The 13,243-nt window shown below is 42.1% G+C and overlaps 1 protein-coding gene across 2 annotated transcripts in view; it reads right to left on the bottom strand.

The window, feature by feature from the left end:
* Positions 1-13,243, bottom strand: part of sfmbt2 (Scm like with four mbt domains 2) — a 201,609-nt gene that overhangs the window by 7,042 nt on the left and 181,324 nt on the right. For both annotated transcript variants that reach the window (XM_070897121.1, XM_070897122.1), the window contains exon 20: positions 10,986-11,114. In XM_070897121.1, the coding sequence (XP_070753222.1) occupies positions 10,986-11,114 (129 nt within the window). The remainder of the gene's footprint in view (positions 1-10,985; positions 11,115-13,243) is intronic.

The following is a 13,243-nucleotide window of genomic DNA, read 5'->3' on the forward strand; positions in this document are numbered from 1 at the left end:
AAGGATGACTTGCTTTCACATTAAAATAAGTTCTCAGGTGACTGATGAGTCCAATGTGGGGACCTACAGTCTCTGTCACAGGTGGGGCAGACGGTGATTGGAGGGACGGGTGGGTGGGGTGCTTGGGTTGTCGTGCGCTCCTTCCGCTGTTCACGCTTGGCTTCCGCGTGCTCCCGACGAAGAGACTCGAGGTATTCGGCGCCTTATCGAATGCTTCTCCTCCACTTTGAGCAGTCTTGGGCTAGGGATTCCCAAGAGTCGGTGGAGATGTTACATTTTTTCAAAGTGTGTTTACACCGCACACATCTCTCCGCCCTGGTCAGTGATAACTAGCAGCAGCAAAGACAACCTCAATTTTACCATCTTGTTAGTTTCCTCGAGGTACAGGGAACCAGAGACACTCATCACGTCTTCAGGACATCTCAAAACACTTAACAGCTATTTGCATGCACTATTGTTACGTAGGCAAACACAGCAGCCAGTTTTTCACATAACAAGGACTCACTAAGGGCAAATGAGATGAACAGTTTTAGGGTTGTGTTGGTTGAGGAAGGTAGGCTGGGCAGAATATCAGGAAAACTTGCAGCTTTTCTTCAAATAGTTCCAGGAAATCTTTTACACCAACCTGACCAGACAGGATCAATTTTAATGTCTCATCTGAAGGACGGCACATTCAACAATGTCGTACTCCCACAGCACGAATGTGCTCAAGTCCTGGAGTGGGATTTTAACCTATGGTCCTTCTGACGGAGTATATTTAGTGCTATTAGCTGAGCTAATCTGACATACACTTGGACTTGTCCAGGACGTGTATATGGCTACATTGATTCTCAAATAGTATGTGACCATGACCAGAAAATATATGATTTCCACAAAGTATTCATGACATTTACATTCTGAAACAAATACTGCACAGCTCTTTGAGGGAGATGAGAGGATAGAGTGGTTCCTGCTTGGAGCTTTGTATAGTGCAACTATGGCTGATAAAATCTCTACATTAAACCCTGTAAGAAAGAACTTGCATTTCTATAGCGCCTTTCACGACCTCAGGACTTCCCAAAGCGCTCTACGCCAATGAAGTGCAGTTACTGTGGTAAGAACAACTTGCATTATTATAGCAACTTTAATGTAGTAATATGTCTCAAAGCGCTTCACAGGAGTGTTATAAAACAAAATGTGACACTGAGCCACATAAGGAGAAATTAGGGCAGATGACTAAAAACTTGGTCAAATAGGTAGGTTTTAAGGAGCGTCTTAAAGGAGGAAAGAGGTAGAGAGGCGAAGAGGTTTAGGGAGGGAATTCCAGAGCGTAGGGCCTAGGCAGCAGTAGGCATGGCCACCAACGGTCCCTAAAATCAGGGATGCTCAAGAGGCCAGAATTAGAGGAGTGCAACGATCTCGGGGGGGGGGGGGGGGGGGGGGGGCGGGTTAGGAAACACGGCAGCCAATTTGCACACAGCAAGCTCCCACAAGCAGCAATGTGATAATGACTTGATAATCTGTTTTTAGTGATGTTGATTTAGGGATAAATATTGGCCAGGGCACCAGGGATAGCTTCCCTGCTCTTCTTCAAAATAGTGGCATGGGATTTTTTACATCAACCTGAGAGAGCAGACAGGGCCTCAGTTTAACATCTCATCTGAACGACAACACTTCTAATAGTGCAACACTCCCTCAGCACTGCACTGGAGTGTCAGCCTAGATTTGTGTGCTCAAATGCTGGAGTGGGACTTGAACCCACAACCTTCTAACTCAAAGGCGAGAGTGCTACTAACTGAGCCACGGCTCAAAACTGCATATAGTTTTGCTTCATTATGGCTAACACTTCTTATGCTCAAATAAATAAGCATATATGGCAAAATATGCAAGAGGAGAATCACATTTACTGCATCAATAAGTGTGTTATGTATTTATTGTGTTTTGCTACGGTGCTATCCCTTGTGATCGGAGAAGTGACGGACTTACAATTTTGTTACATACTTCCCTAGGGGAAAGAGTACTGTTGGGGAGGTTTGGAAAGAAGTGGAGTGACTGCAAAGCACATGCAGGAAGGAGGACTTATACCACTGGCTACTGAATCTGCATCAGCGCCTGTGATACCGTCACTTTGAGTTCAACGGCTTTGTAGGTGGGATTCTTGTAATTTGAGCAGGATTAAAACCTACCTCCTCGACAAAGTCTGCCCTAATATCTCCTTATGTGGCTCAGTGTCAAAGGTTGTTTGATGACGCTCCCTGTGAAGCGCCTTGGAAAGTTTTACAAGTTAAAGGCGCTATAGAAATACAAGTTGTTGTTATTGATTTCATGCTGACACAATACCAACATGTGCAAATGAGTAAAGACTGTAGGGCTCACCACCACCTTCTTGAGGACAATTAGGGATGGGCAATAGATGCTGGCCTTGCCAGCAACACCCACATCCAGAATAATTAATTAAAAAAATAGCTGCAAAGCTATTGGAGCTGTAAGAAGTGAGCATCATTGTTGGAACAGTAATTGGCTTGATTTGTACCACCAACCCCACTGGAAAATTTTTTCACAAAATCCTCCAAATTAAAAACTAAAGTGAGGTGCCATTTTAATTTGTTGCCATGAATTTTTCTTTTTTTTTTTACAAAAATTGGTAGATTAAATCTCCTTTCCCCAAAAGCAGAAAATACGCCCCTTAATGCAGTAATAAGTTCCACAGACTGTAAGGTATATTCCTGGTCCTCTTTAGGTTTTTATGCATGTAAATTATGGGCAAACCTTGCTGGGTTCTATTTGATCGGTGTCTTTGGTTACAAATCAATCCTAAATATAGAAAAACTGTTAAATGGAGACTTATTCATAACCCTAATGACCTACACTGACAACATTCAATTGAAGAGAGCCAAAATCAAGGATTGTGTTACAGCAGAAGTATACTGACCTGATCCATGATGTAATATAGCTCTTCCTCCACGTGTATTGTTAAGGTCTCCAATGACCATTAAAACTATTAATTTATTTTTATCTAGTCTGTCCAAATAACACAATTGTCTGCTGTGTTCAGCGAAAACAATAAGACTAATTTATAAAACGTTTGCAGTTCTCCTCTGCATCTATTTTCCCTGTAGAATGTGGTTTACTGGAGAACCATTAGGCTTAGCCTCAGGGTTATTAAGCTTCTACTAATTAGTATTTCCACCTTCGATAAGCTGCGCATAATTTTCAAGATCTCGGAGGAGGGTGGCAAAGGTGTATTCACGCACCACTCGCATTTAACTGGCCCCACAGAAGTGAAGTAGATAATGTCCACTTTATTTTTTAACAATTTAGGAGGAATATTCCAGCCTGTTTATTCAGTTGCGGAATTTGTGTCAACTATCGTTGAGCCAGCAATGGTTGGTCAACAAATCTGAGGAAAATAATTAGCCATTTGCACATAAATGATAGAAGACCTGATCGTGCCTGGCACAAACTTTGCCCATTATTTTACCAACTAGCTTTAATGATGTTGGTATCCTGCAAGTATAAGCAACCATTTTACACCTCATGACCAAATTTCAGAATGAAATTTTCAAATAGGTTAAATTATCGTCCAGACTGTATTAACTTAACTTTCATAATTGCTGTATTCTGATCACAGGCATATTCAGAAAAAAAATGAAGAATTTGTGGTAAACACATTGTCCTGAAAACATCATACTTGGCACCAAGGTTCCCACTAATATTTTTGGGGGTCCCTTTAACGAGCTGCGTGGCCCATTCAAATTTTCACACATGCGCAGTTTTTCCAATTAAAAGCGGCCGTGCAGCTAAACGGGAACATTGCGTAGCACGTCCTTGACAAATAGGGATGGGCAATAAATGCTGGCCTTGCCAGCGACACCCACATCCCAGGAACAATTAAAAAAAAACTCATAGGGGTTGATTTTAATTGCAGGTAGGATAGGTGCGAAAGACCTCAGGTGGGCAACATAGGAACACAGGAATTTCTGGACGAGAGGAGACCAAGCTGCAACTAGAATGCCTTCTGCTATCTGGGTAGTCGCATGATACAATGATAATGAGGTTATTGACTAATCATAGCAATCAAACTCTTATTTAGTCTACAACAGAGGCAGACATGACATGAGTGGTGAAGAGCTTTGGGAACTGCAGCAACAACTTGTATTTAAATGGCACCTTTAACAGTGAAATGACCCAAGGCGCTTCACAGGAGTGTTATGAGATTAAAAATTTGACACCGAGCCACATATGTAGAAATTAGGGTAGATGACCTCAAAGAGGTAGGTTTTAAGGAGGAAAGAGAGGTAGAGAGGCGGAGGAGGTTTAGGCAGGGTGTTCCAGAGCTTGGGGCCTAATCAACAGAAGGCATGGCCAGCAATGGTTGAGCGATTATAATCAGGGATGCTCAAGAGGGCAGAATTAGAGGAGTGAAGACATCTCCGGGGTTGTGGGGGCAGCGGGGAGGGTTGTGGGGCTGGGAGATAGAGATAGGGAGGGGAGAGGCCATGGAGGCATTTGAAAATATGGATGAGAATTTTGAAATCGAGGCGTTGCTTAACCGGAAGCCAATGTAGGTCGGTGAGCACAGTGGTGGTGGATGAGCGGGACTTGGTGCGAGTTAGGACACGGGCAGCTGAGTTTTGGATCACCTCTAGTTTACATAGGGTAGAATGTGTGAGGCCTGCCAGGAGTGCGTTTGAATAGTCAAGAGAGGTTACAAAGGCATGGCTGAGGGCTTCAGCAGCAAGTCTAAATTCACCTTTTTCCTCCCAAACATGTTACACTTATCACACGTCATGCCCCAAATTACTCATATTATATCTCAAAATATTTTCTGGAAAAAAATTATTTAATTTGCATTTGAATGAATCAATCTAACTACTTCCACCGTCTCCCGAGAGAATCTGTTCCATAGATTGACCACTCACTCACTGAAATATTGTTTCCGCAGATTAGGTTTGAATTTACCTCCCTTAAATCGCAGGCCGTGTAATTAGTAGGTAGTAAATTGGCCAGAGGTTTTTAAAATTTAAATTAAAAAAAATACTTTTCCTTACTATCTTTTTTTATTCCTCTCTTAATCCAATCTTTCTTTTCCACTCTATTTCTCTTTCGGCATCTAACTTGACTCTAATTCACCCATATCCGTTGTTGCTGTCTCTTTGGGCCCAATTTTCCCCAACCCCTTTTTTCAGCGCACTTACCTTAAATGCACCAACTTTGCGTGCTGGAAACAGCGCCGAAAAAAAAAAGAGGCCCACTCTGCCGAGTCTCCGGTGTCCCAGTGTGGCGTAGCTAGTGAAGTGGGGCCAGAGCAACAGGCCAGCGCAGAATGCACTGCCGGCAGCTGCAGGCATGCTCCTGCCCTCCCATGTGTCCTGCGGGCTGTGAGCAGGACCCGATGCTCACAGCCCCTGTCCCCGGCCGAAGGGACGTCCCGATCTTCGCCGCACCCTATTCCCGGCCGAGTGGCTTCCCACACCGGCCGGCTGACTTCCCAGGCCGAGGTAGGACTTCAGTTTTATTTTTTATTTATTGATGGTTGTGCTTGAGAGTTTTGATTGTGGTGGGGGGGGGGGGCTTTAAAAAAAAACTTGATTCTGGCATAAAGGTTGGACTTCTATTTTTTATTTGTTATTGATTGATTGCTTAGTGCTTTGTAAGTCTTGGTGCAGATCCTCTCAGCTTCCTTGCATTTTTTATTTGTTATTAAATGCTTATTTTTGTGGTTTGTTTAGTGCTTTGTAAATGTTGGTGCTTTGAATGTACTAACCTGTGCCAAATTCTTCACTGCCCGCAATGTTTTTCAGAGCTGACCACATACGCTGATCTAAGTGGATTTGGAGTAAGTTTCAGCTGGCCAAAGTGGCATAAATGGCCAAAACAGGCCCAAGTGTCTGGGAACACCCCCTTTTGAAAAAAAATCATACCAAACTGACTTACTCTGGAGCAAATTTTTTGGGGAAAATTACATTTTTTAAACTTACGCCAGAAAAAACTTCAGAAAAATTGTGCAAGTCATGGCCAAAATTGGGCCCTTGATCCTTAAATCTCATTGATTGAGGAGATAGACTGTTGGTTCAGTCGCCCATCAAGGTCCCAGATGCCCCGCACCATTATCAGCTTGCAATTCCAGCAATTTGCTGGGCTAAACATTTGAGCTAATGGTTGAGGGGAAAAAAATCTAATAAATGGGACAAGCAGTGAGATTCTGGGCCATTATAAGATCGCTTTATCTCTGTAAAGCAAGCAATTCTCGCTAAGTCACTTCACAACAGTATCGAACAAAAAAAACTCACCAACCTTTTCCCAAAGCTTACTTAATTAAAAACTAAAAGTAATTCCGAGCAAAGTGTACATTGCACATATATTATACACCTTGGCACACCAAACAACTGCGGAATGTATCAGCAGTTGCTGTTGACTGCATTCTTTAATGACTATCCCCCAAACACCAGCTGTTACTGAATGACTTCAATATACTCTTCACACCTGTTCTTACTCCCTTTTTATTCTCATGTTTTCATCCAAATTCTTTGACAAAAATGTATTTCTCACTATTTCGTTTACGTCGAAGGGTTTCAAAAATGAGCAACAATCAAAATCTCTACAACATGGAACAACAAATCTGTACTGAAGAAACATGTTGCTTATTCCAGTGCCTCCACTACAAAATGGTTCATTTTGATTGTTTCTCTAGAGACAAATCATTTTGCAGCAAATTCATGCTTGTCAAACAAAAAATGTCCCCAACTGAATCCCACTGTATACATAAACCACAGAATTCAAGAGACCATTCAAAAGCAAACTGCAATAAATTTAACATATCATGTACACGGGGAATACCGAATAGAAAATAAGATTGCTTTTTTTATTTCGTGTGTATGAATTAAATTAGCAAATGTTTGATGAAGCATACAGGCTCATTTCCCCCAATTCAGGGGAGAGATACACACATGGAAATTGTAATCTTGTGGGAGAAGTCAAAAAGCAAAACCTCATCGTGGAATAAAATGCAACTGTGGTCTTTACCTTAACCATGACAACGATGCATTTGTTAACAACAAGGAAGAAAAATTCGCCTGGTTTACATAGAAACATAGAAAATAGGTGCAGGAGTAGGCCATTCGGCCCTTTGAGCCTGCACCTCTATTCAATGAGTTCATGGCTGAACATGCAACTTCAGTACCCCCTTCCTGCTTTCTCGCCATACCCCTTGATCCCCCTAGTAGTAAGGACTTCATCTAACTCCCTTTTGAATATATTTAGTGAATTGGCCTCAACAACTTTCTGTGGTAGAGAATTCCACAGGTTCACCACTCTCTGGGTGAAGAAGTTTCTCCTCATCTCGGTCCTAAATGGCTTACCCCTTATCCTTAGACTGTGACCCCTGGTTCTGGACTTCCCCAACATTGGAAACATTCTTCCTGCATCTAACCTGTCTAAACCCGTCAGAATTTTAAACGTTTCTATGAGGTCCTCTCTCATTCTTCTGAACTCCAGTGAATACAAGCCCAGTTGATCCAGTCTTTCTTGATAGGTCAGTCCCGCCATCCCGGGAATCAGTCTGGTGAACCTTCGCTGCACTCCCTCAATAGCAAGAATGTCCTTCCTCAAGTTAGGAGACCAAAACTGTATACAATACTCCAGGTGTGGCCTCACCAAGGCCCTGTACAACTGTAGCAACACCTCCCTGCCCCTGTACTCAAATCCTCTCGCTATGAAGGCCAACATGCCATTTGCTTTCTTAACCGCCTGCTGAACCTGCATGCCAACCTTCAATGACTGATGTACCATGACACCCAGGTCTCGTTGCACCTCCCCTTTTCCTAATCTGTCACCATTCAGATAATAGTCTGTGTCTCTGTTTTTACCACCAAAGTGGATAACCTCACATTTATCCACATTATACTTCATCTGCCATGCATTTGCCCACTCACCTAACCTATCCAAGTCACTCTGCAGCCTCATAGCATCCTCCTCACAGCTCACACTGCCACCCAATTTAGTGTCATCCGCAAATTTTGAGATACTACATTTAATCCCCTTGTCTAAATCATTAATGAACCTCCCGTTAGCACCTACGGGGGGGGGGGGGGGGGGGCGGTAACGGGGCACTAAGGGGTTACTGATTGGGTGGGGTGAATTCACTGACGCCCATGAACTTCCCTGGTGCTTTTGCGCTGGCGCTAAACATACTGTCTCGCTCTCATGGTGTCATCCGGTGCGCAGCGCCCGGTTAGCGCCCTGGATGTGATATTCGCTCTGGCCCCCTGCAGCAGCGCTGGGTGTCAACAATAGCAGTTGCCGGAGGTGCTGTCACCTCGAGTGGCCGCTTGGGGAGCGACATTTAAAGGCAGAGGTGGTCAGGTAGGGCAAACTTTGTTACTCTCCCCAGTCTGGTGCCTTCGGATTGGTTTTGACCCCACGATTCCTCACCCATCCACTCAGAGAGCTTGGGCTGTTATGCACGTAGCACAGGTCCCATGGCCCCACAGAGACAGCATGGAAATTGATTCAACCCATCATTGGCCCTTCCCTTTAAGGGAGGGAAGGCGCTTCCAAAGACGGCAGCGCTGCACTGAACATTGCTTTCTGTCACTACTGCCCCTCTCACACACGTTGCCGCTCTAAGGGAAGTGTTAGCGATTGATTTAGGGCTCCACTTCCCTCTTGGAGCACAAAAGCTGAAGTTCTCGGGTGCAGCAAATCTTTTTCACCTGGCAATACATTTAAGCGACTCTTCCAAACGTTAGCGCTCTACTTCTAGCCCTAAACACTTGTATAGTTCATCACTTTCCTTCCAACCACATAGAAAGACTAGAGTAACAATTTGAATAACCTCTGTAATTACAGTTCCATGATTCTATAACAATCTAAATGATCAAGCAAGAAATGTTTTTAATATAAAAGTAAAGTCCTGTTGAGACTACGACTCGAAGACTGCAAGTTTCCAATAATGCAGTTGGTGCTACACCTATGAAATGTGTCAGATTCTATAAGAAATGTGAAAATTGACTGAGAAGGGTGTGTAATTGGTGAGAAAACCTTTATGATTTACAAAAATAATTTTTTTGCATGGTAAAATTAATTCATAGAAGTTTATATAAACACTTAAGTGAATGTATAATGATTAGACATAATTATCCACTGATTTAATATCTTAATTATCAAGGAATAAAATGTTCTTTTCATTATTAGAATGAATCATTTTGCTCTGTGTAATGAGTACATGTCGCATATTACTGCATAATTTATACTGTAAATTTGGAGCCCAAAGTACTCCGTAGTGATTTAAATCATAGCCTTTTCAACATTTCCAGTGGCATGAATACACATTTTACATTCCAGTATTTTAAAAAGTTCCACATCTTGGCACATGCCCAGAGAAACTGTGCACCACTGGTCCGTGACTGTCAAACATAAAATGACAGCATGCGATTTCATGATGTACACTTCCTATGAACACAGTAGTGCGGGTAATTTGCGATCTGCCGCAAATTGTGGCCAAAATTGCTTTAGTTTTCAGAAGTGTTTTTTACCTCCCTCAAGTTTCTGCCCAAACTCAATTGCATATCGCTCAATGCAAAATCTGCCATCAACTAGCACAAAAGGGCAACATTTTAAGAACATAAATTTTAAAAAGAAATGCTGCTTTAAAAAATATTCCGTGATATATTTAAGAGTGGTAACTTGGTGTATTGATTAATATCGCTAAAAATGGGTTTATCACAAAAAAATAAGCATTATTAATTAGTGTCTGGTCCACAACCCGATTAACAAAGTGACTTTAAAAAAAACACGAACCAATTTGTTAGTTATATTGAGGTAGTCAGTTTTAATAAATTAAAAAAATTCAAAGGCTTTTAAAACGTGCTTATTAGTGTTCTTGCGCCCAAAAGAACCAGTTTAATTTTTAGAACCTCCTCGAAGGTCTGCAATTAGCAGAAACTCCCAATGGTGATTAATTCACTCTGGAGACGTAGCCAGTTTTGTGGGCGAGGCCTGCGTCTAGTGCAAAAGATCGCGGATAGTCGGGATTTGCACTGAACGTAACTTGTGCTTAAAATTCCATGATCTTCCGCGCTGGCTCCGTGATTTCGGTCGAATTGCGCCGAAAAAAAAAAAATCACGCAGCTGAGCAAAAACTCCAGGCTGTGGAATTTTTACCCCAACATTCTGTGGGATGAATAAAGCAGGTGGATACTTGTGTAATCGATCCACTATGTTGTACACAGTTGAGTGACAGTCTGTCATAACATTATGCAGTATTGATAACTTTCTATTAAAGAAGCTGCTCTAAACATCTGAACCACTCCAAAGGATGCACATTAGCTAATTTTACCACACAATTCACAGCACAGATGCTCTGACCTCAACAGAGAGGTTTCAAGTATGGATTATAAACAACAAAGATTATAATGCAAAATTAACTACTTGACCACATCAGCAGACACTCTACAATTGAAATATCTTCTCCTTTATCTGTTATGAGGTAGGCTATAAAATTTAAGTCTCAGTAAGTTGAATCAACCCCTCTGCTTGGTGCATTCAATACTAAAAGGCAAGATTGTCTTTACAACGTGTTGTGGAAGTATTCGCATGGTGTACCAAATATCACATCAGGCTGCCTTATTCCTTCGAGACAGGTAGAGGGGCAGATTGCCTTATATCCCTGCAAAACCTGTCACCATGGAAACAGGGGTCAAACTGCAGCAAAATATGAAAATACAGCCACATCGTCCACCTGAGAGATGACAGGCATCGGGGGAAAAAAAGTAATGGTGGTCTCTTGATCCCCATTTTTTTTTTATATAAATGATTTCCTCCTTTTCTCTCTCCTCTCCTCTTCCTCTTCCCCCTCCCCCTCCCCACCCCCACACAAAAGATTAGATCTTTCTATGCTCGGCATAGAATTGTGAAAATGAGACAACCTTTCTGTAACATACATAACATTGAAATAACCGTTCTCAGGATCTTGAATTTTGAAAGGCATCCATTTGTAAAATTACCTGTTCCTGAAATATTTTTGCAAGAGGCGCACAGTCTGTGGATTTGATAAATCTGACCACTTCAGCCACTGACCATTCCAAGGGATTACTTTCCAGAACAAGTTTATCCTCTTCATTTTGCCTAATTTCCTACAAAACAAGAAATTGATTAATTATCACACTGTGATAGAAATAACAACATGGGTGAAAGAATGTATCGGGCTTCAAACCAAGTATTTATTTGTGTTGTCCTTTAGAAATCTTTTGTTATCTAAAATAACCAGTAGAAAAATAAGTGCACTCGTGAAGCTAATGTTTTCTCCCCAATTAGCTCATACATGTTATAACTTCAGTGGGTAATTGCACTGCGCGATGCAGGACTGAGCTATACCGAGCATGGAAGTGCCAGCTTGAATTTGTTGTCATTGCTGCGTAACTAATTTCAGTTGGGCAATGGTGGGGTGCTACAGTTGCCCTTAAGATTAGGAAAGGGAGTTGAATTCACCCAGGGCACCTGCTCCGGATTGCTATCTACGGATTGCTGCCGGGAAATGCATGTGCAAATGTGCCTCAGATGAGAGCAGGGCCATTTTCCTTTCTCCCATAGTAAAACAGTCTACCGCCAGTCACTACCTAGGCTCGCATGTGATGGCCAAATGAATAAGTTACTGGAAGACCCATGGAACCTATAGGCTGCCATCATGAGTTAGAACCTTCAGACAAAGAGGGGAGAAATTAAAAATAATAATGCAGTACGGTTTACAGCATTTTCATTGTAATCTGTTATAGCATCATTAAGTTGCATGATCAGCAATAATCATATTGAATGGCGGTGCAGGCTTGAAAGGCCGAATGCCTGCTCCTGCACCTATTTTCTATCTTAAGGAATTAAGCGATATGTTGCATCATGTATTTAATACAACAGAATGAACAGTTTTGATTAAATATGTAGTTAAATTGTTATAGAAAGTTTCCCTTTCTCAAGCAGCTGTTGCTGATGACTGCCATTCCCATTTACACCTCTACTAGACCCATCTTTTGTTTCTTCACTTGTTCCATTACCATCTCCTTTTGCCTCGCACCATCATCCTTTTTATCATTTAATCTCTCCTGCCTTCCACCCTCTCACAGACCTTCCCTTTTGTTCTTTCCTCCCCCCACCCTTTCCCTGCCCCTGCTTAAAATCTGCCACATCTCTTAACTTTTCCCAGTTCTGACGAAGGGTCATCGACCTGAAACGTTAACTATGTTTCTCTCTCCACAGATGTTGCTTGACCTGCTGAGTGTTTCCAGCTCTTTGTTTGTGTTCCCTTTCTGAAGTGTTTGTAAAATAATCCTAATTCAATCACTTTTACATTTGATCTTCTGGAAATATATCATTTTATTTTAGGGCCGTTGTAATGGAAAGCTGATAGGAAACTTTTTTCAGTGCTAATAGTTGCGATTTTCAGGTTCCATTATGTGCCGTAACACATCGGGATATAGGTGAAGTATTAAAATGGGTGAGATCAGTGATGCTGGTTCTCTGCTCACAACTTGCATTTCCAGAAGGTGAGATAAACAGTGCAGGAAGTTCCTGCCAAGAAGAGGGTTCATTACAATATTAAAAAGGTCAGAAAATGTCAAACAGTTCTGCTATCTCCTGGCTACTACGCAGGATCAATAGTCATTCACCAATATGCTCATGTATTGTGGGTGTCAAGGGTTGCTAGGCAGCAGTGAAATGTGGAAGTATTTAGAGAGATAAAGAAAAATATTATTCATTTTGAAGGATGTATTGAGCATTGTTGTTTCACATGTTTTGGCTCTGCCACATTTTGTTTAAGTTCACGAAATGTGGGCAATGGGTTTCCCTGCAGGAATCTGACATTTTTATGTTTTTGGGAGGAAAAGGATAAGCAATGGAGGGCTGCTAAACAGGTGAGCTGTACTACAGGAGGGTTTTTCACATCCACCATTACCAACCCAACAACAACTTGTATTTATATAGCGCCTTTAACATAGTGAAACGTCCCAAGGTCCAAGAGATTTCTGAGCAAAGAAATTTGACACTGAGCCACATAAGGAGAAGACCCACTCACAAACACAGGCAGAGCCGTACTTATCTGGATTTGTGCGAGGCAGTGTGTGGGCAGCCTCTGATTCACCATGGAGTCAGAGAATTGTGCTGTGTTCTGTAATCTGATGTGCAGCCAAACTCTACCAGAGGTGTGGTACCGCCAAGAACAGAAGAAATAGGAGCTGGAGTAGGCCATACGGCCCACACAAGGGCTGTGAAG

This window comes from Pristiophorus japonicus, chromosome 13, assembly GCF_044704955.1.
Source record: "Pristiophorus japonicus isolate sPriJap1 chromosome 13, sPriJap1.hap1, whole genome shotgun sequence".
Taxonomy (NCBI): Eukaryota; Metazoa; Chordata; class Chondrichthyes; family Pristiophoridae; genus Pristiophorus; species Pristiophorus japonicus.